The 26,064-nt window shown below is 35.2% G+C and overlaps 1 protein-coding gene across 1 annotated transcript in view; it reads right to left on the reverse strand.

The window, feature by feature from the left end:
* Positions 1–10,475: 10,475 nt before the first annotated feature.
* DACH2 (dachshund family transcription factor 2) overlaps positions 10,476–26,064 on the reverse strand; it is a 128,110-nt gene continuing 112,521 nt past the window's right edge. Inside the window, exons 8-10 of the mRNA XM_054695656.1 lie at positions 24,996–25,142; positions 22,505–22,570; positions 10,476–10,577 (exon numbers count right to left, since the gene is read on the reverse strand). Of these exons, the coding sequence (XP_054551631.1) occupies positions 10,573–10,577; positions 22,505–22,570; positions 24,996–25,142 (218 nt within the window). The 3' untranslated portion in view covers positions 10,476–10,572. The remainder of the gene's footprint in view (positions 10,578–22,504; positions 22,571–24,995; positions 25,143–26,064) is intronic.

Raw genomic sequence — 26,064 nt, forward strand, 5'->3', positions numbered from 1 at the left:
TAGCAGTTCCTGCTTTTTTCTGTTTTTATTGTCTTGAAACACCTTGCTCTTGTCTTTCATTTTAAGCTTGCATTTATCCTCAGAATTTAAATGGGCTTATTAGTAAAATCCTGGTAATTTTTCACCCAATTTGTCAATCTGTGCATTGCTTTTTTCTTTTTTGGTGAGTTCAGACATTCACATTTAGAGTGATTATTGGTATATGAAGTTTATTTATTATTATTATGCCTTGTGTTTTGGTTGTTGTTTTATATTTTTGTTATATCTTTCTCTGTTTGTTTCTCTCTACTTGTTCATTTGGATGGCTTCCCTTGTGATGATCCCTTGTGATCGTCTCAGTTTCTTCATTTGTTCTGTTTTGTCTTTACTGTACTTTTTTGTTTTGTGGTTACCATGTGAGTTATAGCACCTTAATATGTTTTTAAAGGTCCTTTATGTGCTGGTATTAACTTCTTATCACTGAACTCTGCAGGTTCTGTTTCCCATACACTTTTCCTAGTTTTTAAATATTATTATTGCTTGTACTTCTGATTCTGCTATATTATCACCTTGCAAAAGGTTTTGCATTATGTTTTTCCTTGTAGAACTCCTTTCAATATATCTTGTAGGTGAGGTCTGGTGGCACTAAACTCCATTAGCTTTTGTCTGGGAAATCTGGGTTTCACCATCACATTTGAATGATAATTTCACAGGATTGAATATTAACTGGCAGGTTTTAAGATGTGCAAGATTAATTGGCAAGATAGAGTTCCAAGCTAGCCAAGGATTTAGTTCCAGTATGAATCTGAAGGATGCAGAGCCAGGAGACCTAATGGTATAGTTGCTACTTGAAGGCTGTACGTCTCTAGATTCAGATGTCTCATTTTTAAGGCAGTGAGGCAGGGAAAATTATCTTTTGTTTGGGGAAGGGTTATCCTTTTTGGTCTATTCAGTTCTTCAACTGATTGGATAAGACTCACTAACATTAGGGAAGACAGTGTCTTTTACTTAGCCTACTGATTCAAATGTTAATCTTATTCAGAAATACACTTTCAAAAATACACAAAATAATTTTTGATCAAATTTCTGGACACCTCATGGCTTATTAAACTTCATGCATAAAATTAACAATCAAAAATCCATGGCTTAGCAATTTGGTACCCATATGCATATACTTAACCTACATGTAATTTCCAAATAAATACAATAACAAGATCATCATTCTGTCTGACATAATGTAACTAACTCATTAACCCTTTCTCCCAGAAAAGGAGGTAAAGACTTTGAATGATGCTTACTTTTTTCCCTAATATTCCCTAACAAATACAATGAGGTAAAGGTAATATTTAAATATTATGATAAAAAGTTAAAGTTTATATCTTATGATATATGATAAGATGATAATAGAGGGAATAAAACAAAGACATTTGTATATACACAGAAACACCTTCAGGAGAAAATACAACAATTACAGCTTTCATTTCTATAAAATGTCACATAGTCATTGCTAGTATTTATAACTACGTTCTCCTACTACCCATTTCATATGCCCCTTGCCATGAGTAATCTCCTCGTATAGTCATGGTTCTTTACATAGTGGGGTGGCTGGGATGATCTACAATACTCCCAAAGGATTTAAGCTAGTAATAGTCTTGCCTGGTTTGGATTGTTGTAGTTTTCCATTAACCTTAACAACAGCTGATGGTAATGCTAAAAGGTGCCCTATGTGATCTCCTCTGTTTAGATAGGCTCTTCTTTACCTCCACTGTGAAATAGTATTTCAAATTCCCCTTGGTGGTCAGGATCAATTGTCCTGACCAACAGAGTAATTCCTTTCCTTAACTGTTGATTCAGAGAAGATCAAATTGTCTGGGTAATAGTATTAAATTCAAGTTCAATAGGATTAATGTTGTGTCTTCTTATGGAAGTAGTTCTCACATTGGAACTAAGCCCTCTAGCCAGCAGAGTCTAAGATCACAGAAATATGAAATAAAAATTTTTTAGTGCCTCACTCAGGGTAATAGTGGTGCAACTCCAATTTCCATCCTTTGGTTGCTGGATAAATTGTGGCTAGGAGATATAACACTATTTATGAATTAGAGCACATAAAAAGGAGAGCCTTTCCTGTAGCCTTCAAGATATTACCACCTAGCCTAACTGTAACTGAGCATTAAAAAAGACATTCTACTATTCTCTCAAACCTGCTACTTCAGGATGCCAGGCAACAGAAAGTCAGTAAATTCGAAGAGAATTGGTCCAGTTCTTTCCTGTGAAGTGAGCTCTTTGATTAGAAGTAATGTTATGCAGAATATCATGATGGTGGATAACATATCATGTAGACCCACAGACAGTAATTTTCACAGAAATATTCATGAAGGGATACTGAAGCTGAATCCAAGCTATCTGCACCAGAAGAAGAAGAAAAAAAAAAACTTCATCCCAATAAAGCTGGACAACAATTCCAACTTCCTTCTGTGTTTCCTTAGAATAGATTATTATTCCATGAACATTACATTAACTTATTTCTATTCTGCCATTAATTGCTGCCAATCTCTCATCTTTGACATTCTTCCTAGGCACCACTTTTTCTTTAGAGCTCTATTCAAGTTTCACAGTAGTTGTCCAATTTCAATATAAGTTATTCTTTGACCTGTAGCATTTGTACCATACATATTGGCATTTAATTATTTAGCATTTATAGTGATTTCAAATTATTGATGATGTAAACCCTGTTGCTTTAACTCTTTGGAAGTTTCTTGTTAGAAAAAAATCCTTTCAATGTTAGACACTGAATTAAACATGATGTTGGTTTTTAATTTTAGTTGAACTCTAATTAAGATAGATTTTGGGGTATATTTCTGTCCTGCAATTTCAAATATCTTCACACACTGGTAATCTCAAATGGCTTGGCAATCCAAGGATCAAGCTCTACCTTATATTTTAGCACAAATTTTACCCAAAGCATTTTATCCCTACCTTACTTTTAAAAAATCATCCAAAGGGCCTCCCCTGGTGGCGCAGAGGTTGAGCACTGTGCTGCGAGGCTGCCCACAGCCTCTGCAGTGCCGGTTTGTTCCCCGGCCGCCGGTGACGGTCCCACAAAAAAAAAAAAAAAGTCATACAAAGATGATTATTCTCTCCATCAGGCCTCCCTGGTGGCGCAGGGGTTATAGTCTCAGTGCTATGAAGCTATTGTCAACCAATGCGTCATCAGTTCTATCCCAGGCCAGGGAGCTAACCCACATGACGCAGCAGACCTCTCCTGTCTTGCCTGCTGTTCCCCTTAGCAGTGTATTTTAGTAGATCTGCCTGTTCTGCTCCCCACTCAGTTTCTGGTTAATCCTCTCATCCCCTGCACCTCTGGCCTACACCCCAGTTCTTATATGCATAAATAAATAAAAATAAATGTTTACAAATTAAAAAAAAACTATTCTCTCCATAATAACACAATGAATTATTATGATATGACCTGAATAGTTCATTATTTTCTTTAAATATTTATTTATTCATTTACACAAGAACTGGGGTACAGGCCAGATGCGCAGGAGGGTGAGAGGATTCACCAGAGACAGAGCAGGGAACAGAACAGGCAGACTAATGAAATATACTGCTGAGGGGAGCAGCAGGTGAGACGGGAAAGGTCTGCTTGCCATGTGGGTTGCTCCGAGGCCGGTGAGGATAGAACTGGCACTGTGAAGGCTGCAGACAGCTTCACAGCACTACACTCAATTGTCTGAGCCACCAGGGGAGGCCCTAAACAGTGCATTATTGAGTTCAAATACATTTGTGTTTTTTGTACTGAATACTGGCCTTCACAGCTTTCTGACTCTAAGAGAGGGAATTTTTCAGTGGGGCATAGATCAATTCCAAAGATATTAATTAATATGCTTCATATTCTAGGCAACCTTACCATTGCTAAATCAACACATTTTCCTTCCTGGAATTTCAGTTTCTCATACTTCTAATGCATCAGGACCTAAAAAGGAGTCTGAGTCTGTGCTCTCAGTTCTGTTATCATTTAAAACTAGAACATTGAGAGAAATATTGCAATGTAATCATGAAGGCATAAAAAAGGGGAAATCTTACGTGACCAGTGTGTTGAAATGAGGGTGAATTTTTTTAAACTATTAAAGCTAAATTTCAGAATTGTCACCAACATATAGATATTATATATTTGAAATGACAACCATCCTTACCAATGAGAGACAAACATCTTCATAATTGAATTTCTTTTTATATCTCATAATTTAGCTGATCATATTCTTCAAGAGACTATAGCTACAGGTGGGAACAATTGTGTTCCCATGCCATTACTCCACAAAAGGTGAGTTTGTGGTTAGAGTCCCTGAAGTTTGCAAAAGGTTATTCCAGCTCCTCTAGCCAAGATGTCAGGAGGAATATAAACTGTATGTTATTCAAAGAGAGTAGAAGGGGAATGATAAAACAATGATTCTCCCAATCCTAGAAGAGGGTTTATACCTCAGAAAATTTTATATGCAGTGAAACTAGTACCCTGGAAAGAAGGAGTGATTATCTAGTACCCAGTTACTTTCCTTAAGTGTAAGGTTCTCGTTGCTTGGAGGGGAGATATGGTAGTGAAGAGAAAGCTGTGGAATCTCGGTTAAGTGTTTGCATCGAAGTAGAAAGTAATCCTATCCCAGGAAACAGAGGTGCAAGACAGCCTTCATTCCCGTATTTTCCTAGCTCAGTCTCTGCAGATAGGCCAAAGAACTGTCCTCTAAAGGAGAAGAAAGCTTATAGTTTTTTTTTTTTAATGACTTATTTATTTATGTATACAAGAACTGGGGTACAGACTGGAGGTGCGGGGGTGATGGGTGAGAGGATTCACCAGAGACAGAGTGGGGAACAGAACAGGTGGACTGACTGAAATACACTGCTGAAGGGAGCAGCGGGCAAAGCAGGAGAGGTCTGCTGTGCCATGTGGGTTGCTCCCTGGCAGGCGGGGGATTGAACTCGTGCTGCAGTGGCTGCAGATAGCTTCACAGTGCTGTACTAACCCCTTGCACCACCAGGGAGGCCCCAAAAAGCTTATGGTTTTATGAGGATTCTTAAAATGCCCATAAACAAGGATGCCAAGAAGATGAAACATCACAGAAGAAACATCTGTGAAAATAAGCAACATGGTTCCAAACTAGAAGACCTGTGGTCTCCAGCTGACCAGCTAGTAGCACTGCAGGATATAGCCATTTTTTAAAAGATGGGACCCAGAGTTAAAGTGATACTGCATAGGGAAAAATTGGGGATTTCTGGGAGAACCAAAATTTGGGTGGGCTCCTGAAAATGAACCAAGGAGAAGGTAAAGTTAGATTACACAAACTCTAGGAAAGAGTTTTGTTTTTGTTTTTGGTTCTTCATTGTTGTTGTTGTTGTTTTTTTTCCATCTGACCTTGTTTTTTTCATTAGTCTACAATGAATTTTTGGATGCACAGGGAGACAAGGAATTCTTTGGGCCACATTTTGCCCCTTCCATCATTTTGTTCTCCACTGAAGGTGGCTGTAGAAGAGAGGTTTTAGAAATAACAGATATTCAGAAAAGATTTTCCAGTTCTTGATTCACCACATTTTCTTGCTTTCCTTTGCAGCACTTCATATTTAAAGCTGGTTCACTAATTTCACACAGCCAGGACATAACAGTCTGATGTGATTCAATAGTAAAATTGAGAACAAGAATATTATGTGTAAATAGGTGAACTAAAGTAAGATTCATGTTGACTTTTCTTTGGAAATATTCAAACCAGAGGAAACTGTAAAACCTTCCTAGTTCTGATATTTTGACTTGTATTATGACTCTACTTCATGATAGCAGTTTGCAATTTGAAAATAAAAAACACTATGACAATTCACAAAGTCAAAATGCTTTATTTATACTGAAATTTAGCAAGTACATTTTTAACAAAGAAGATGTGCTTTAACTTAATATGTGGTGAAACAGAAAATCATACATATAAGCTTCTAGTCTCTAAAACACTACTGCATTTTTTTTCCTTAAAAGACAAAAAGTCAAGCTGAAGTGAGCATAGAAAAGCATCAAATATGGTCAAGTTACTTTAGCCATTAGGATTTAGCTCATATTCTTAAACTGATCAATCTAATGTGAGGACAAAGTTTACATCATTTAAAATTTACACTTTTCATTTTTAAAAAATGTAATATAGATTGAATAGCTGCTTCAGAAAACAAAGCTTTGCTGATAAACACAATTGAAATTACTCCATGTTGAATAGTTTCAGAGATAAACTGGAATCACAAGCATCTTCATTTATGTAAAGCCAGCGAGGACCTTTCAGGCTGAATAAAACTGTTGGGCCATTGCTAAACAGTAATAGTTACCTCCTTTAAAAAAAAGAAAACAAGTTAGTTCTTCTGAGGAATAATTCTGATTCGTGCTTAAAATACTAAATTTCTATCTTCAGGAATGTAAATGATCTATGAAGCAAACTTGTTTTAGTATTGGTAAAAATTAAATTTCTTAAGATTTCTACATGTCAATGTGTCAGTTTATGAAGATCTTCCAAGTTTCATGCTACAGCTTCTGTTCTTCTCCCCACAGCACTGAATACATTGAAGATAGGTAAGACTCTCTTCATGAACTATGATGTCCATAGTTATCTATATTACTTTGTCATTTGTATATAATAATACATTAAAGATACCTATAGTTTACCAAAGCGGGGAGAAAGGAATGTCTGGTTATGATCTACGACAATGTCATCTTTGTACATTTAGAATTTCCTCTCTCCTGGTTAGCCTTGAGACTTCAGATATTGCATGAAAGAAGGCTTGTTCTGAATATCATTTTAACCAGAGTATTTGGTCAAACAAGTATGTATTTAAATGCTTGTAATCAAAATGATCCATACCATACTAGATTTAGAAAATATTTGATAGTATGGGTAAAAATCACAGTCGCAAACAATTTTCTAAAAAAAACAATTCTACCTCTTTTTGTCTAACTTTGCTCTTTTTCACAGACATGGATTATGTTCTAAGTCTCTGTCCAGTTACCTTACTAACAAGGTCCTTTGTTTACAAAAGAACCAGCAAAGAAAGTGTGGGTAGATCAATATAGTTCCATAATCCCTACTTGAGAAACATTAAAGTCCATGTTTGTGGGCCAATGGATCATCTTCATACATAAAGGAGAGCATATTATCATTGTTGGACTGATATATCTGGCCCAAAATATTATTTCAGTGTACTCAAAGCTTTGTCAGAAGGAAAATATATCCCCTTTAAAACTTGTATATAAAATATTTAAAATACTATTCTTTCTGTGTAGAAAGTTGGAAGAATTTTCTGGATAATACTTCAGGAACAAAAGTAAAGATGTGGTAAGGTAACAAAAGGATAAAAGACTTTGTGCCTATGTTACTCAGACCAGCTGGAAAATCAGACTTCATGAGACAGGAATGAGACATTTTAACAAATAGCCCATGGAATTCACCTGAACTTTTCCATGGACCAGAATAAAACAAAGCTTGAATTTGTGGAAACTGCCTAGTAGTCTGTCACCTCCAGATAATTGCTCAGACTCCTTTGTGGCATCTGAGAAATTTATTCTGATAAATTTACCAGATAGTTGCTCAGTTTTTCCAATCTACCTCACCCTCTCTATATACAGCCTGTCAAAGGAAAGTTCTTCAACATCAAATGGAAGAGTCATTTTACCAGGATTGAAATTTATACAATACAGCTAAAGTTTAAATCATGCAACACAAACTGCAAACATTACAAACTTTAAAGCAACAGCAAAACAAAATATTATCTATCCTATGAGAAATAGTACACAAACATAACAACGGATGGCAAAAAAGTCATCACCATTTGTTCAATAGAAAAATGAAGCTTCTGAAAAAAACTCTCCCTCCTTTATCACAATTAATTATTGTCTTTATTTAAAAAGACAAAAATATCTACCCACACCCTCATTTAATGTGCCAGTTTGCAAGGCCTATCAGGAGCAGTTTCCACAACAGCTTGAAAATCTAAAGAAAACTAGACAAGCAAGAAGACAATATTAATGTGAATCAATTTTTCTATCCGGAATACAATAAATTGAGATTTTATAAGAGCAAAATTTTTCTCCTGATTTAGAGGATAGTTGCAAAATACACTCCTTTGTAGCATGCTGTATTATGTTGACACAAATTCTGTTACTGTTTTACATAAGCCAATACTGAAGAAGGAGGCAATATTGACCTGCTAACTGACACAGATCCTTGGAGCAATCTCAAAGTTTGCCACGTTTCAATTTCAAAATGCATTTCAGCCATAATATGAGTGATTTATCATTTAGTAGTAGCTGTCAAAGTAAACTCCTAGATAAAGCAAAAACATCTGGAAGCATAAACAGAGGAGAGCAGTAGCTGAATTTTAATCCAAAACCAGCGTGCTCACTTCATTAGGAACAGGAAACAGCTAATTAGTAATTGAATGTTTCATCTTTTTAAAATGGTTTGTACTTGAGCTCCAAACAGAGATGATCTAATACGCATTCAGGATGTAAACAAGATTAAAAATCAGGAAGAGCAGCAAACAAAGCCTCTCCAGAGGAATGTTAGGGAGCTTGGGAACTTACAAGGAGTGTCACACACTGACTGACATTTGGGGAAAGCAGATAGAGTTTATTGTTTTAAGGCTTATCAGATAAATAAAAGGGATAATTCAATACAAGCAGATGTGTATGTTGGTCTGGTGTGATTCCCTCCAAGCAGAAGATGAGCCTCTTCTGATCAGTTGAGTTATCTTTAAAGGGCCAGATCTGGCTATCCAAATTCAAGTTAGCATGAAACCTGCCTACTGTGGCATGTATTTGAGACTTATTAAATGGAAAAAGTTAAAATCAGATGTCATAAAGGCAGACATGTGAGAAAAGACTAGGGAAAACACAAGAGGATTCCTTATAGTTCAACCAAAATTAATCAAGCATATTTGTAAAAAGCAATAGTTTTTTTTAAGTGATTTAATGTATAATGTTGTTTAATTTCTCCTTTAATATGATGTTTAACTATCAAATGATGAGCATTTCTAGACGTTGTATTTTTAGTCACCACTTTGTAATCAATTCAGAGATTTGATATTAATTTTTTTTAACTTTATTTACCTTAGTCCTTCTCAATGGCCTATTTCTGATTGGAATTATTTCACAATTTGGGTTAAATCAGCACACCAACTCTATACAAGTAGACATATAGTCTTGAGAGAGCACCAGAAACCAGATGTCTGTGCTTTAGAAGAAATTGCTTTAAGAGCTAGAATGATTGGAATGTCACATGAGCTAATTTAATATTTAAAAATGTGTATGGTAGGTGTCCTTTCCAGAAGAAATTGTATGATTGTCGCAGGGAAGTGATTATTAGAGGATGAATAAAAACTCAGTTGGCCTTTTGTATATTATGAGTGGAGCTTTTGCTATTTCAGAACTTAATTCTAGGACAGATGTAGAAATATAATAAATTAGATTTCACTTTGTATAAGTATGTCACTTAAGGAGAGGCATTAAATCTTTTTTTTTTTTTTGATCACTAGAATCCCACTTAGCACATTGTGATATTGCTCTATTAGATTCTTAGGAGGTATAAGCTTCATTACATAAATCATTAAAATATTTGAGGCCATTTCCTGGACAATTCCAGCCAAATCACCCATTTTGTTCTAATCATTGGAACATCTTAGGCAAATGGTCATGTCTAGAACAGAGAGTGAGCAGTGGCAAATATCCATGATGTAACTGACCCATCCTATCTGCCTTTCTCCTGTCTTGTGTCTCTATATATTTTAGTCTATTTGCTGGTAGCTAAATTGCTAAAGAGGAAGCAGGATTAAGGATGGGAGGAGAGTGGATAAGAATTAAGAGGGGTATTTTCAGTAGCTTGGCTGTGTGTTTTTATTATTGCCTTCTTTACAGATAAGGGAATTGCTAGCAGATAGAAAGAAATTAAATAACTTGTTGCACCATTGACAGAGCAAAGAACTAGGTGTAGTGAAGTCCACAAACTACCACTTTCAATTCCCTTAGAGAACACTAGAGGCAATGTATTCATTTTAGAAAGATGATCTCCACAGCAGTGAAAACAAATATTGATCATTTACATAAATTAATTACCTCCCGACATAATTCCTATTTTTCTTGTCAGTCAAATATAAATCTATTTCATAGTAATCACAGCTTAAAGTGGGTGTGTCTGTATTTTAAATTTTATCACACAAAAAAAGCTTTTTTTCTGTCTTAAAAACTCTTCCACTTACTTACCCACTACGATGCTGTGTGGATTAAAGTGAAAATGTTTATGAAGTACTATGAACTTCATGGAAGAAAGGGGCTATAGAAGAATAAAGTATCATATTCAATCATCAAGATTATCCCCTAAAAACATGTGAAGCCCATTCTCTAGCACACTTTTTCCTGTACGTGCAAGTTTCTATTTATTAGTAATGAACAAATAGTAATCAAAGGTTTCATATTTTAAGAATTGGAGTATGAATTCTAAATAATTACAACACTAGATAAGCAGGTAACTGCTACAGCACCCTATTCGTGCCTATGATCAGTTGGAGTTCCGGCATCAGTGTTCAGGCTGTACAGAAAAAACAATAAGACCTGGTCACAATTTCATTCCAACAAAGAAAATCCAAAACCCTCTCAATGAACTTCACCGAAAACCACAAATGGCATTGTAGTATTTTGCTGTTATGCTCAACATTTGAATAAATCTGTGTGCAATAAATGCATGTATTAGATTTATCTTTCAATCATATTCATTGATGTGACTTTCATTCTATTAAAAATGAAATTATGCAATGGCAAGCAAGCATTTACAGTAGTTTAAAGCTTAATCTTATTCTCTGGGGATAATACTGTCACTATAAGGATGGTGTAAATGATATTCCTTAACTCTAAGATCTGCTTATGAGCCCCTTGTGCATGTTTTAATGTTTTATAACCTGTAGTGAGACACATGACTAGCTTAACAAGCAAGGCATTTAGATAGGATTTTTTGTCCCTTCACAGTTTAAAATATGAGTAAATATTCACACAATTTTCTGTGAGTCAAAATCTTTGTTACTGATTGCGGTTTTCCATCAGGATGGGATTTCTTCCCCTGATAGTATGGTTACTTAAAAATAACTTTTCACTTTTTATGTACTTATATCTACAAGTCATATGCAGTGTTGTAAATTAATGTTACCTCAATTAAAAATAAAATAAAATACAAAATTACCAAGAAAAATACTATAATATTTTTGATGTTTTAAATTTGTGTTAAAAATAATAATTTTTTCCCAACCAGGGCTCATGTTTCCTTCTATCTCCTCACCACTTATTCACTTAGATGAACAATGGTATTTCCTTAAGAACTAATAGTTTTCGTTGTAGGCATTCTTTTTGCTGTCAATCATTTTGGAGGTAGGTAATTTATTTGAACTGATGGTAATATTTTATAGATGCTTTCTCAATCTAAGTGTTAAATTTCCTGTTTTCTCTAAGTTGCTTAATAAGTGATACTTTCCTAACCTGTATTTATACAAGAACCTGAGTACAGGCCAGATGCGGGGGAGGGTGAGAAGATTCACCAGAGACAGAACAGCGAACAGAACAGGCAGACTGATGAAATACACCACTGAGGGGCGCAGCGGGCGAGACAGGAGAGGTCTGCTGCGCCATGTGGGACCCTCGCTGGCTGGCTGGGATCAAACCCGCGCTGCAGAGGCTGTGGAGAGCCTCACAGTGCGGCGCTCAACCACCTGAGCCAACAGGGAGGCCCTGGTGATAATTTTTATAATGCGGCACTTTCATTTTTTTCCTCTAAATTTATTTACTTATTTTATTACTTCATTGTTCATTTTTGTACAGTAATTGGTTCCTCCCCTCAGGTGTAATCCCTGTAGTTGTCCAGCACCATAGCACCTGTGAACCATCAGCATAGGTCCTTGTACTCTTCCCTCCTCATTGTGGCACTTTTTTTGAGTAGAGATTTCTTGAAAATAAAAGTACTTAGCCTTATTCTCCAAAAAAAAACTGTCTAATTTATACTTTAATTAAAATTAACACCAGTATAGGACATCATTCTTTTGCAAATGATATTATAATGGAATATCAACTTCATTTGATTACTTTTAATTAACTGTTTTATTAATTAATCCTTTAATTTCCCCATTTTGCCTTTATTTACTATTTACTTCTACGAGTCACCCTAAAAATGGAACATGGATACCCTTCTAATTTCACTTAGGGATAAAATATAAAAATATATTTATTATAACTATATACTGAAAAGCATATATTTTAAGGAAAGTTTTGGACACTAATTATGTATCAAATATTTCACCCTTACAAACATGTACATATGCAATGCAAATACTAACTTCATATGTATTTCATAGATCACAGTCATGATATATTGTACTTATCACACTTGTCAGAGTGTATGTATCTAACTTTTACATGAGGAAAATTAGTGTGCAGTATTGTAAGTAAAATTAAGACAATAGAGGTTGAATGACTTCTCAAGGTTAGTAACTGAGTTAGTGATTTAACTACTGAGACCACGACTACTAGGCCAGTGCTCATCATAGTTCATTGTGCCTCCCAAGATGAGAGTTATAAAATGACAATAAAAGTACATGTGTCCAGTACACAAACCTGCAAATTTTGAGCCACATTAGGAGTTCTAAATGTACTTAAATTCTATTTTTCAACATGGAAGACAAGGAAAGGGAAAGGAAGATAAGTACAAATTAGTTTTATTAAACACTATGGTGAGTCATATTAAACCATCTAAACACTTCTGTCACAAGTAGAATGCCACATCCTTTCACTACTTCTTTTTTTTTTAAAGAAACATGTATTTTTATTTATTTGTTTGTTTGTTTGTTTGTTTATACATGCACTGGGTACAATCAGAGGCGCAGAGGGTGAGAGAATTCACCAGAGCCAGAGCGGGGAGCAGAGCAGGCAGAAGGACCGAAGTACACTGCTGAGGGGAGCAGCGGGGGGCAGGAGAGGTCTGCACGCCATGTGGGACCCTCCTCTGGTGGCCGGGGAGCAGCCGGGGATCGAACCAGTGCAGCAGAGGCTGCGGGCAGCTTCGCAACCCAGCGCTCAACTGCTGCGCCACAGGGGAGGCCCCTTTCACTACTTCTTTTTTTTTTTAATTTTTATTTATTTATTTTTATTTATTTATTTTTTTTATTAAATAATAAATTTTATTTTTATATTCCCCCATACAACTGCACATGCCCCATTCTGACCCCAATCCCCCCTTTCACTACTTCTTAATGTAAATAATGCCATGGTGAAAGGCAGTAGCTGCCATTTCTCTAAGAAATCTTAGGTTGCATTATCCAAAATGTGTCATAAAGATCAAATTTATTTGAGGTTTGTATAGGATGCATGTTGGAAACCATTTAATGTGATAAGTAAAAGCACAATTAAGTTACTCTTGATAATGACTTTAACTACTTTTGTATGCTAAATTAATAGAAAACACAGTAATTCTTCATTTCAAATTAATAACAATATGAAATCAAAATATGGTGGAAAGTGAACATGGAAGTAATGGAAAAAGATTAAATGTTAAGAATGATAACATCTATTATTTTCCATAGAAGGCTGAAGTCAGTTACGCAGGTGTTTGTAAATTTTGAGTTGCACGTTTTTCCTTATTCATTTTGAGTAGTTGTTCAAATTAACAGGGCATTCATTAGTATTATTTTACAGGAAATATGAAATTTAAGCTTGTATGGAAGAATAAGAAAATAAAGTATAAATATAAAAATGATGCTTTCTTCAAAATTAATAGAGTAAGTGGTGAAGATGTGCGATCAACCCTTTGCACCATTGAAGTAAAACAGATTTCATCTTAAGCATGTGAATTACCACCAATCTTAATTTTCAAACATTAAACAAATAAATCATAAACTTTGGGATGTAGTCAACAGATTGGGGGACTTCAGGGAAGTCTGTAAAAAATTCTAAAAAAAATGTTCTTTAAATTCACTTTAATTTCCAAAATTGAATGACAGAGGGCTATCATAAATGAGAAAGAAATTCTGTAGTGCAAACAAATCAAACTTTAAGCTAATATCCCATATTAAGGAATCCTGGACGAAAATTAGATTACTGAGGATATGTTAAAGTCTAGTTCTGATAGAGTTATGTGAGATTAGGACAAATAGAAGTTTTAGTCTATTACTATTCCAGATTATCCACAGTTCTAAATAGAAGTTTTAAATAGAAAATTTAAAACTTATTTTTGTAAGTTTTATAAGTATTACTCCAATCTCTGTAATATTTTAAGGGCAAAGTGATTGTTTAATTATAGATGGTTTATTTAAAAAAATATATAGCTGGTTTTAGGCTGCATTGAGAGAAAATGCAGAGAAAAAACTGGAGAGTTTTTTCCCCACCCAGTTTCTGTTGCATTGTTTTTCATGGGATAATAATATAGACTAGTTAAATAGGCTAGCTAGCTAATTAACTGTCAGATTTTTATAGGTATCAATTGACAGTGGGAACAATGGGAGAGGCAGTTAAGATTGGCAAGACAATTACCTTCTCTTGAATTATTTCCTTACTTACAACATGGGGGAAGGGGGTGTTAATCATACTTTCACTGTCGCACAAGGATAATCCTATGTTTAAGAATGACACATAGACACGATTCTCTTTCTAATGGAATTGTTAGCCAGAGAACTAACAATCTTCAACCTGCTTCAACAATAATTTGTGCAGTGGACAAGAAAGCAGTCAAATTCTAAAAACATTAAAAAATCAAAATCCTCAAGTGGAAACGAGACTGGAGGAAAATTAGAGCAAAGACACTTGAATTTATTTATTATTTGAGTTCCTGGATTCAAGCTCTGAACATATAAATGGAAGTTTCAGTCACCCAATAAGCTACCTTTTAAAATTAAACACCCTCTTCATGAAAGGAAAAGAAATAGTGTAATGTTCACCAGACTACCAATACTAGGTATTGATTTTATTTTTTTCATGATTTAAACTTTAGGTTAGTAATTCCTCATTCCAAGAATAATCACCTTGGCATAGAACTTCCACACATATATGAGGCAGAAGTTTAATAATTCTAAAGGTTTTTTTTTTTAAGTTGCATAACAACGACAGAATTATTGCCTTCTACAAACATGTATTCTTTCTTTTTTAAAATACAAATACGAGAGTGAAAACTAAAAATTAATCTTTGAATCAGAGAAAGACTTTTCCTTTTGCATGTTCCTCAGGTATATCTGGTTTTGGGGTGAGGTAGAATAAATCCTAAGCCTAAAAAATATATTGCGTATGTAAAGAGGGTGGAATATAAAGTAACTGGTTAAGCAGTCATCTGAGTGAACTTAAATATTTTTTCCTGGATTATAGCCAGAAAGACCTGTGAATGAATTAGTTCTACACACTTGAAGATGTTAAGTAATGAAACAACTAATTTTGGCTTGCAAGTCTCACTATCTTACTATCATTACAACTACAGTTTCACCTATTATATGAGTGAGATGTAACTGGAATTGTAAAAGTTAGATCTGTAGATAAGATTTTATGTGGTCATGATAACTAGTGTAACAGTCTTTAAGTCATTGCAAATATTCTGTTAATGCAGTGTTAAGTGGTGCAAGCTACCTCGTGATAGTCAGGCCCTAAATTATCAAGTATCATCTACTCTTCACATCTTCATAAGCAAGAACTGAAAGGATAATGTGTGATATAGTCTAACAGGTATTTATTTCAAAGCAAAGAGATATGATGTGGTCTGGGAAGCACCATTGATCCATACAAATCCTCTGGAGTGTGCATAACATAAGAAAGTCAAAAGATGGAGTTCATCTAATGAAACAATTTAAAAATAATAATGCTGTAGGGCCTCCCTGGTGGCACAAGAGGTTAAGCACAGCACTGTGAAGCTATCCACAGCCTCTGCAGCACCAGGGATCTATCCACATGGCATGGTAGACCTCTCCTGTCTCACCCGCTGCTCCCCTCAGCAGTGTATTTCAGTCAGTCTGCCTGTCCTGTTCCCCACTTTGTCTCTGGCGAATCCTCTCCCCCTCTGCACCTCTGTCCTGTACCCCAGTTCTTGTATGCATAAATAAATGAATCTTTAAAAAAATAATGCTGTATCTTTAGACAAAGCTGCTAGGATCAGCTCGGTGTGCTAGAGCATTTTCTCACTCTATGATTGTAACAGGAGGCCCTGGCTCCTTTATCTGTGGTGCAATGGGGCATGTCCAATGACCCTGTTGTAGGGCAGGTTTTGATGTGCCAGTGAGGAGCACATTTTAAAACTTGCATAGTTTTGAAAACAGGCTAATCAATTTTGAAACCTCGGCACCCTGAGAGGGATATAAGCAAGGGCAGCCCATGGTTTGGGACACTTAGACCTAGACCTCTGAGACTTGTCAAGACACTCACTTCAGAAGCCCTTCACTTCAGATCTTCTCTGACTCGTTGCTTTGAATTGTCGATAGCTGCTACCTGACTTCCAGCACCACGTCTGACAGCCTGACTACCTGATTGTTGCTCTTGCCTCCAGCTCTGCTTCCACATCACCTGCTGAGAGGTACCACTGGCCTCTCAAAGCTGTACACTGGCACACTATCCTCTGCACCACCTCAAAGAGATATCCAATGCTGCTTAATTCTCCATATTGCCACCTGCTGACTGTCACTGCATGCTTTTCGAGGGGCAGCCACCTCAAAAAGCTGTCCAGCCATCTCTAAGCGCTGTCTGCTGCTTCTACTCCTCTGGCACCACCATCACTCCTACCTCCAGCAAGACTGGCACCACTTCTTATCATTGTTGCCTCTGCTGCTTCTCACCCAGGCTCAAGATAGGTGTTGATGGCTGCTGTGGTGCCATCTGAGCAATGCCACCTGTGACTACCTCCAGCTGCCACTGAGAGTTGGGTTCTGGTCCACCACTTATCGGTGAGTCACCAGCTCCCAGGTCTCATCAAATCGGCAATGCCATCTCGCACGAGCAGCTTTTGGTTTATACTGGGTACTGTGGACACTATCTGGGGTAGGAAGGATGGCCATTTGTGGCCTTAGAAACTTTCCTTTTTCCTTATCTCTTCCAAATTCTCCCTTGTAAATAAACACCGTTGTACTCTGAGTCTGAGTTTTATCTTGCAATTGTTAGCATAAGGGTTAGGACCCATCTGATATTTTCCCAGGTTTGCACAATTTCATGATGGCAAGTACAGAGTTTCTCTGGGTAGTAAGATGCTCCCACTCTCAAAAGAAACATTGAAGAAGAAAGAGGTTCTACTTTCCACAATTTCTCTAATCTCTAATGTGCGATGTATTTCCACTTTACAATGGAACTTTTCTATTGTACAGTGGGAACATAAAGTGCATATATATCTTCCTGTGTAGTGGAAGATATCAAAAGGGAGGGGCATTCATGATTGATAAAGTTAGGACAGTAAGTAGTTTGTGAAAACCTACAGACATATGTACAGTACATTGCGGTGGGAGTTAGTAGAAAAATTTATAGGGACATTCTATCTGCTCTCTTTTTAGTTTGTCTTGTCATGTCACAAACATGGCAAGAAATCTCATGTGATTGATCTTTCCTGTTCCTTACTTGCACCTACCATCACTTTCATTGCTATTCTACTAAATTCTATAAGGACAATCTCAACTCACCGGTAATCGTTTTCAATAAGTATTGACATATCGTAAGCTCTTTGGAGGAGTGCGATTCTAGGTTACCAAGTTTGCAGCAGAGAAGTTGAGAAGGAGGTCTGAGAGTCAAGGATGGCTAGAAACTGTTTCAAATTGATTTTGAAAGAATGGATAACAATATACAAATTCATATATAATCCATAGTATATATGTTATAAGTTCTGCATTATAAGTATATGCATATTAAATATTTATAAAATATGACATATAACATAAAGATGTTACAATTGTGTGTGCTTTTTTATTTTTAATATTTTATTTTATATAATTCTTACATCATTTTTCATTTTTGCACAATGTATGCATTTTCATTTTGGTTATATTCCCCAGACAATTGCACCCCCCCTTATTTTGACCCTAACCCTTCCTCTCCCCGCCCCTCCCCCCGTAGTGTGTCTTTGGTTTATAGTTGCTTGTTGATTTTGATTTTTACTTTGTATTAATTAGTCTTTTTCCTGGTCTTTTTTTAAAAAACTTTTATTATTTTATAAAGATTTATTTATTGGGCCTCCCCTGGTGGCGCAGCGGTTGAGCGCTGGGCTGTGAAGCTCCCTGCAGCCTCTGCAGTGCCGGTTCAATCCCCAGCCACCGGCAAGGGTCCCCCTGGCCTGCCGGGGGATCGAACCCATGCTTCAGAGGCTGAGGACAGCTTCACAGTGCTGCTCTCAACCCGCTGCACCACTGGGGAGGCCCTGTGTGTGCTATTTTAAGAATCAAGTGACACCAATCTGATTACTTTTAATTCCTCAGTGGCAACTTCAACAAGTGCTGCATAGATGAGGTCATGCTTTTTTTATACTTTAGAGTTGTCAGTCTTATGCTCTCTGAATAAAGTCCCACACATTTTTGTTTAATAAAAATTGTTCACAAGGAAAAAACAGATCCAGTTGGCTTATGTTTTACATCAAATTTTGGCTTACTGTTGACATGTATGTTGCACTTGATATCTACTTTGGAATGTTTGTAGCGAAAAGGGAAAATTATTTAATAGTCCACCATATCTGTAGAAAAATATCATAGGAAAAATATATTCCAGTATTAAATTTTTTGCATCATTATCAAACATGTAGGCAAAAAAAGCAAATCTTTTTTTTTTTTTTTTTTTACAGAGATTGGCACTCCTCCTGTAAAAGCATTCCCTAGTTTTGTTTAATTTTCCTCAAAACAAATGCAGTGGCAGAAACGAGAGCAATGTATCACTGTTTACTTGTACTGTATGTTGTATCTCCCCTGAACCTTTTAATTTTATTTTATTACCTGAAAGTCAGTTGTTGTCTATTGTTTGTTTTCTAAAATGAAGGAGATCCATATTCTGGGTTTATTTTTCTATTATTATTAAGAAGATGATGTCAATTTTCCAAAATTTAGGAAACATGCACTCTCAACTGTACCAATAGGCCCTAAAAATGAAATATAGGCATACAAAGTTAACTGAGGTATAAACATGCAAAGGGGAAGTCTCCCTGCGAACATAAAAAGATGTTATTTTCTATTCAGCAGTTCATGTTACTGCTGTTCATGCTAATTAATTAAAGGAGCTGTTGTTATAATGTACAAACAGGGAATCTGAGAAATTGAGAGGGCTTTTAGGTCTCCGAGTGAAGTTAAGTCAATCTGGGTGCAGGCAATCAAATGTAATGAAATCACTTGTCAGTGCTAAGCTTGCAAAAACTGTGAAGTTTGACTAGGGAGTAAAAGGATTATAATTAGATTTCCAATAGGATAATAACTAAATGGCAGAACACAGTAAAGAGAAAATATTACTTTGTTAGCTAATGGTACTGCTATTCGGTTTTAGTTTTTATCAGTGCACTTGTAGTTGTGCTAATTTAATTTGCTTTTATCAGCAAAAATGTATACACAAATGGTACTTGAATGTCATTTCCAAAAATCATTGATGTGAAGGTGCACTTAATGACACCCTGTATATTTATTTTATGTTAAAAGGAGATTAGTTGATAAGATAGTTGATGTTCTGTCTTACAAGTCCCCGAATGAGTTATGGGAATCTGGGTGGGAGGGTATGAAATATATATGCTCCACTGAATCCTTTAGCAGTTGTGAGCAATCATGAGAGTGAGTGTATATTTGTTTTTTGATCACCTTAAAATATTTAGTATTTGTTATCATACACTGATAAAATATAAGAGATACAGAAATTATCAGAAGGTGGTCTATATTTGATGTCTTATTTGTCAGACAACATTCAACACACAAAGACATGAAATAAATAAGCTAAATAGATTTAGAATACATGTAAGGATTCTAGTACATTGGGTAGTTTGTCTTACTAAACTTCATGTGGAAACTATCATAAAATGGTATATGACTTTATTAGTTCTAATGGTGTTCAAGAAACATTCTTCTAAGTTTTCTTGAAATTCTCTGAAGGAGAAGCCAAAGTAGAACTAATTGAAATTCAAAGGGAGACAACTGGGTTCTATCCAGCAGAGCTGCTTACAATAGCAAAAGAAAGAACTTCACTAATGCTGGAATTTTTTGCTGTGATAGAGATGAGTTTTGGAAATGGCATTTTTTTTTTTTTTGGCATGTGTGAAATCGACCCTTATAAGCAAAACTAAAAAATAATCTTCCAATTTAAGTGAGGAAATGAGGGAACTGGAAAAGATAAAATCAGTATCAAAATAAGTCATAAGAGAAAAGAATTATTTAACATAAAAGACCAAAATAATTAAAAAGAACAGAAAAATGGTGGTTAAGCTGGCATTTTATGTTTTCCAAGCATTACACATTTTCTGAAGTTCAGAGGTACACATAAAAGTAATCTTTCAATTCTGAGTATCTTAAATGAAAAGCAATTTTATTGGGATTTCAGATAATTATTTGAATTGATTGATTGGTGAGCTATATTTAAGATTGATTAGTTTTGATAATATTTTTTGGTACCTATTCCCCGAATAATAGAACAAAATATTTTGTTTGAAAATAATTTATTTTATATGTTAAATAGTGATGTTACTGACATATTAATATAAGGTTTTCACCCTAGTTTGTATAAATTTGGATGGGAACTTTATCACTTACAGTGTTTTAAATGTTCTGCTGAGAAAGAGAAGAATGTATATTTTTTCCATTTTTATCACATTTCAAATATTATTTAACATAGTATAAAAGGAAGATATTTGATAAGGAATTATAACCCATCTTACTTTACCATATATTAATATTAAGCACACATACTAAGCAATTTGATGTGTGATTAAAAAAATAGTTCATTCACTTGCTTTAAAATAAGCCCCATTTCAGTCCTTTTAAAGGTATATCTAATTCTCCCATGTTGAAACAGCAAAAACTGGGAGAACTTATTAAAACTATGCTCAGTGAAAACAAATATTAAGTATGTCTTAAGGTCAAGTTAATATGCAAGAACCATTGCTGATAGATTTCAATAAAATAAAAAAAATTGAACCAATTGCAGAATGAATGTACCTAATTGACCTCCCATGAATAAGGTTACTGTTATTTGTTACACGAAAATTAAGTAACTTTAGGACAGTTCAAGTGTTGTCATGCTTCTATATTTCCTGAAGCTGCCACAGAAAATGATTACCCTACGTTGAACCCAAATGGATCTTTTAAATGTATAAATCTGGTTCTGTTGCTTTCATGTAGATCCAGTGGAAAGGTACTGATTACTTTAACCTCCAGCGAGTAACATATCCATGGTTGTCTTCCTTTGTGATACTTAGGAGATAATTTTCTTATGGAGATGTATTGTCTTATTAGAATGAGACTGATTTTCTCATAATAAGTGTGAAAATAAATTTAGTCAACATATAAAGTGTTAGAAAACTGTACCAGAATCACCCTGGAAAAACTCCAGAGGTCAAATACAACTTTTACTTTCAGGTGCTTTTGCACTCTAGTGAAACTATGTTGATTTGTTTCAACTACTTTTTACTATTAAATATTGTTTTTTTTTTTAAATATTGTTTTTTAAAATATTTATTTATTTATTTATGCATACAAGAGCTGGGTTACAGGCCAGAGATGCAGGGTGGTGAGAGGATTCACCAGAGAAAGAGTGGGAAACAGAACAGGTAGACTGACTGAAATACACTGCTGAGGGGAGCAGCGGGAGAGATGGGAGAGGTCTGCTACACCATGTGGGTAGCTCCCTGGCCTTCCGGGGATTGAACTCGTGCTGCAGAGGCTGCAGATTGCTTCATGGTGCGGTGCTTAACACTTTGCACCACCAGGGAGGCCCTATTAAATATTGTTAAACTACTTTTAAAATTCAAAGTATTTGAGCATTCATGGGAATCTTGCAAATCGTGAATTACAAGTTGTACTCATTTCCATATCTAGGCAGTTTCTAAAGTTAGCTAAAAGTGGCATGGATATATATATATATGTTTGATGAAAAATGTTGTTTAGAACACTTAAAATATTGGTAAATTACAATTATTGTACTTGTGACTTTTAAAAACAGTAAAGTGGTGAGATTTTAAAAATATACATCTGTACACTTCTCAATGGTAAATTATATTCTATTTATGTATTTTTTTAGAAATGCCTCCTAATGTATAAAAGCTTCCTTAGCTAAACATATAAGAAATTTGCTCATATTATATATGTACAATTAGTAGTACAAGCTCAAAAAAACTGCAGATTTCATTCTGTCATAAATTAAGCAGACTGAAACATTTATTTTACTTATGTGAAGACTATCAACATAGGAAGAGCATCCCCACCCCACCTGGTGTCATGTATTAAGTAGTTGTAGAGAGACTCATGCTCACATATTAAGAAGTTATAAAGAGAATCATGCTATTTACTGTACCTTGCATAGCAGTACTATCATGAGGAGTCCCATTGTTTTCTATTTCATTATCTGCAATTCTGGAATCTAAAAGAAGTGGCATTCAAGATTAAGTTACAATTCTCGTTTTCTTTATTTCATTTCAAAGAACAACTCCTAAACCAATTACTTTAGTCCTATAGATAACACAAGCCCTTGGTGGTGTTTTCTGTTTTGTTTGTTTTTTTTGTGTGTGTGTATTTGTTTTTAATGGTAGGAGGGAGAATTATAAACTGTAGTTGAATTCTACAATATATTTCTAGGTATACGGTAAATGCATCTTCATTTAATTCTTCAGAGATAAATCTCAGAGATATAATCTGTCCATAAAAATCTTCAAGACTATCAAGTAACATGCTTTGACTGTGGAATAAGAAAAATACAGATACATGGTATTTCATTTAAAAAATTAAATTCATTGTACAAAAATGAACAATGATATAAAATATATATAAGTAATTAATTGATTTAAAAAATAAATAAAGATAAAATTGCAATGTGGTTAAATAATTTCCCCAGTGCTTCCTGCCAGTGAGAAACAGGTTCTTATTGAAAGTGAAAATCAAAATCAACAAAAAACTATGAACCAGAGACACTGTATGGGGGGTAGGGGGTGGGGAGGGGAGGGATTGGGGTCAAAATAAGGAGGTTGCAATTGTATGGGGAATATAAAAATAAAATTTATTAAAAAAAACCAGGTTCTTATTGTTTACAGTTTTAGTGGCATATTAGCTTATAGATTATTATTATGTTCTGTTATATTAGCAAAAATATTAGATGTGTGAATTTATATTAAATATGAGCTATAATTCTAAAAATGCCATATATGAATTCATTATGTTGACATATATAAATTTATATAATCAACATTTTAAATATATGGATTTATACTACCCCAAACTATTAACTAATGAATTTATATTACTACAAAAAAAAAAAGGAAGACACAGAGACAACAGCATAAATGGAAGTATCCCACTTATGGAATATTTTCTGTTTCTAAGATTTGATAGATGAGATTAAACACTAAAAAGCAGGTTATAGCTTGTGGCATGGATCTAAGGACAAGAGAATACATCAATTGGTTTGAAAAACTTGAGTAAAAGAAACAAGTGTTGGGTTTGCATTTTCAATTTTAAATATGAAATGTGATTATCTAAAAGCTATTCATCTACATGAAGCACAGCTTACTATGGGAATTTTTGTTTACACACATTTTCTAGGACACCCTTGGGTAATGTGATAACAGATGCCAGTGTATCACTCAAATTAATGTAAGGAAATGAAATGAAAACAAGGCACCCATCATGCTGTATAAACAGCATCTTTTCCTTTATATTACAGAACACTGGAGCTACAGGGGAGCTCACTTATGGCTGGATTTCAAATATGTGAAAAACATCAAATTTTCTGAGAGTTACAAGTTCAGAGCCTCAAATAATAAGAGTATTAAGAACATTTGTCCTCTTTCTGGTCAGAAATGTTATTTTTAAGATAATCATGGCTGATGGCTCTCACTGTCTACATTGCCCCATTCTATGAGATCTCTGTGTGCTGTTTCTTACCCACTGTCGTCTGTGTTTCAATGAGACATGGTAGTCATGAGTTAATAATCTAGCACTGTATTTCTATTGATTGTGGTCACAGTGATCCAATACAGTCACTGTAAAAAGAGAACTGAATGTTTGCAAATTATTTACTTTTTTCACATTTTAGCTACCATACAAAAACACCTGAAGAAGGAGAAAAAAGCCAAGAGAAAACTGGGAAAATCTGTACAAAATTCTTTATTCATTCTTCCTATAGGGGTATTGAAACAGCCTCCTTTTAGTTAATGTTGTGTCATATGCATGCATGGGGTATGTGTACACGTGTATAAAATATTTAGCTTCATCCTGGCTATATACAGATAACAGCTAAATCTATGTGCTTTCAATGTACTATGAAAGAAAAAGTTGAATATTCTATAATGTGAAACAGTGTTGTGGGGTTTCATAATTAAAAATGGATTAAGAAAATACTGGAAGTGGAGAGATTTCATGACAAAAGTACCTCTTCCCAAGGATCCCCAAGGATTTACCTAGAAAATTCTTTCACAACCAGGTGTTCCCTAGCCTTCAATTCTGATGCAATCTATATTAAAGGATCCAGCAACTTACACCTCATTATAATTGAGTACACCAAACACCAACATGTTTTCACATAAATGTACCTAAAACACATTTCAGGTGCAGGGAGGTTATCAGTATTACTACTTCTACTGTAAAAGTCAGCAGGATTTCCCTTTCATTCCTAGGCAATTTTAATCTCCTTCAATAGGGATTATTCTGACAAATTTTATGAACTAAATTATACCTGGACAAATCCTACCGCTTCCTTCCCTCCTTCTTTCTTCCTTCAACTCTTCTATTTTTCTGTTTGAAATTGTTTTGCTTTATGTACTTTGTGTGTGAAAGTCCAAATCAATCATTACCTTTCAACATCCTCAGGCCACTATCACCAGTAGTGGCTTGCTTAAGTGCTTGCTCAACCTGCTCCCGGCGCTTTGATTCAAATTCCAAGGCTTCCTGCAGTTTTCTCTTGGCTTTTTTCTCTTTCTTCAGGCGTTTTTGCATGGTAGCTAAAATGTGAAAAAAGTAAATAGTTTGCAAAAGCTTGGTCAATGAAATGCAGTTGCCAGTTTTGATGGATTATAAAACACAGACATAGATACAGAGTAATATACATGTATCAGCAGACATGTGATTAGCTTCTTTTAGTTCCATTTCTCACTAGACTAAACCAAAGAGTATTCAATCATACAAATGGACATTTTTTTATCTTTCACCTTTCAGTGTGTCTGTTCTTTTTTTTAATATTAAAGGTTTTTTTATTTATTTTTTTTATTTATACAAGCACTGGGTACAGTCAGAAGTGCGGGAGAGTGAGAGAATTCACCAGAGCCAGAGTGGGGTAGAGAACAGGCAGAATGACGAAATACACTGCTGAGGGAGGGGATCAGCGGGCCCGGCAGGAGAGGTCTGCGCGCCATGTGGGACCCTCCCCTGCGGCCGGGTTTCCAACCTGCACTGCAGAGGCTGCAGAGGCTGCAGAGGCTGCAGAGGCTGCAGAGGCTGCAGAGGCTGCAGAGGCTGCAGAGGCTGCAGAGGCTGCAGAGGCTGCAGAGGCTGCGGGCAGCTTTGCAGCCCAGCGCTCAACTGCTGTGCCACTAGGTGTGTCTGTTTTATAATATACAAGCATTTGTATGTAGTGGAGTACAGAATTATTTTCTACTTTGCTTAACTATTTGCATTTAATGATACCATCAAATTATCAATCTCTTAATATATTCTATTATTCATCAGTTTAACGCCATTCATATTTAAAAAAAAAACAAAATATCAGAAAATATCTACTGGGTTGCAAAACGCTGCGTATTCTTAAAAGCTTAAAGCACCTAGTGTTTATTTCTTTCATATGCTATCAGCTATAAGAGTAAATATCTTTTTAAATATACATATATTATCATCAGTCTTTCTCCTTATATAGATGATATAGATAGA

The sequence above is a fragment of the Talpa occidentalis genome, unplaced genomic scaffold (assembly GCF_014898055.3).
Source record: "Talpa occidentalis isolate TD23 unplaced genomic scaffold, MPIMG_talOcc4v2.1 talOcc4.15, whole genome shotgun sequence".
NCBI lineage: Eukaryota > Metazoa > Chordata > Mammalia > Eulipotyphla > Talpidae > Talpa > Talpa occidentalis.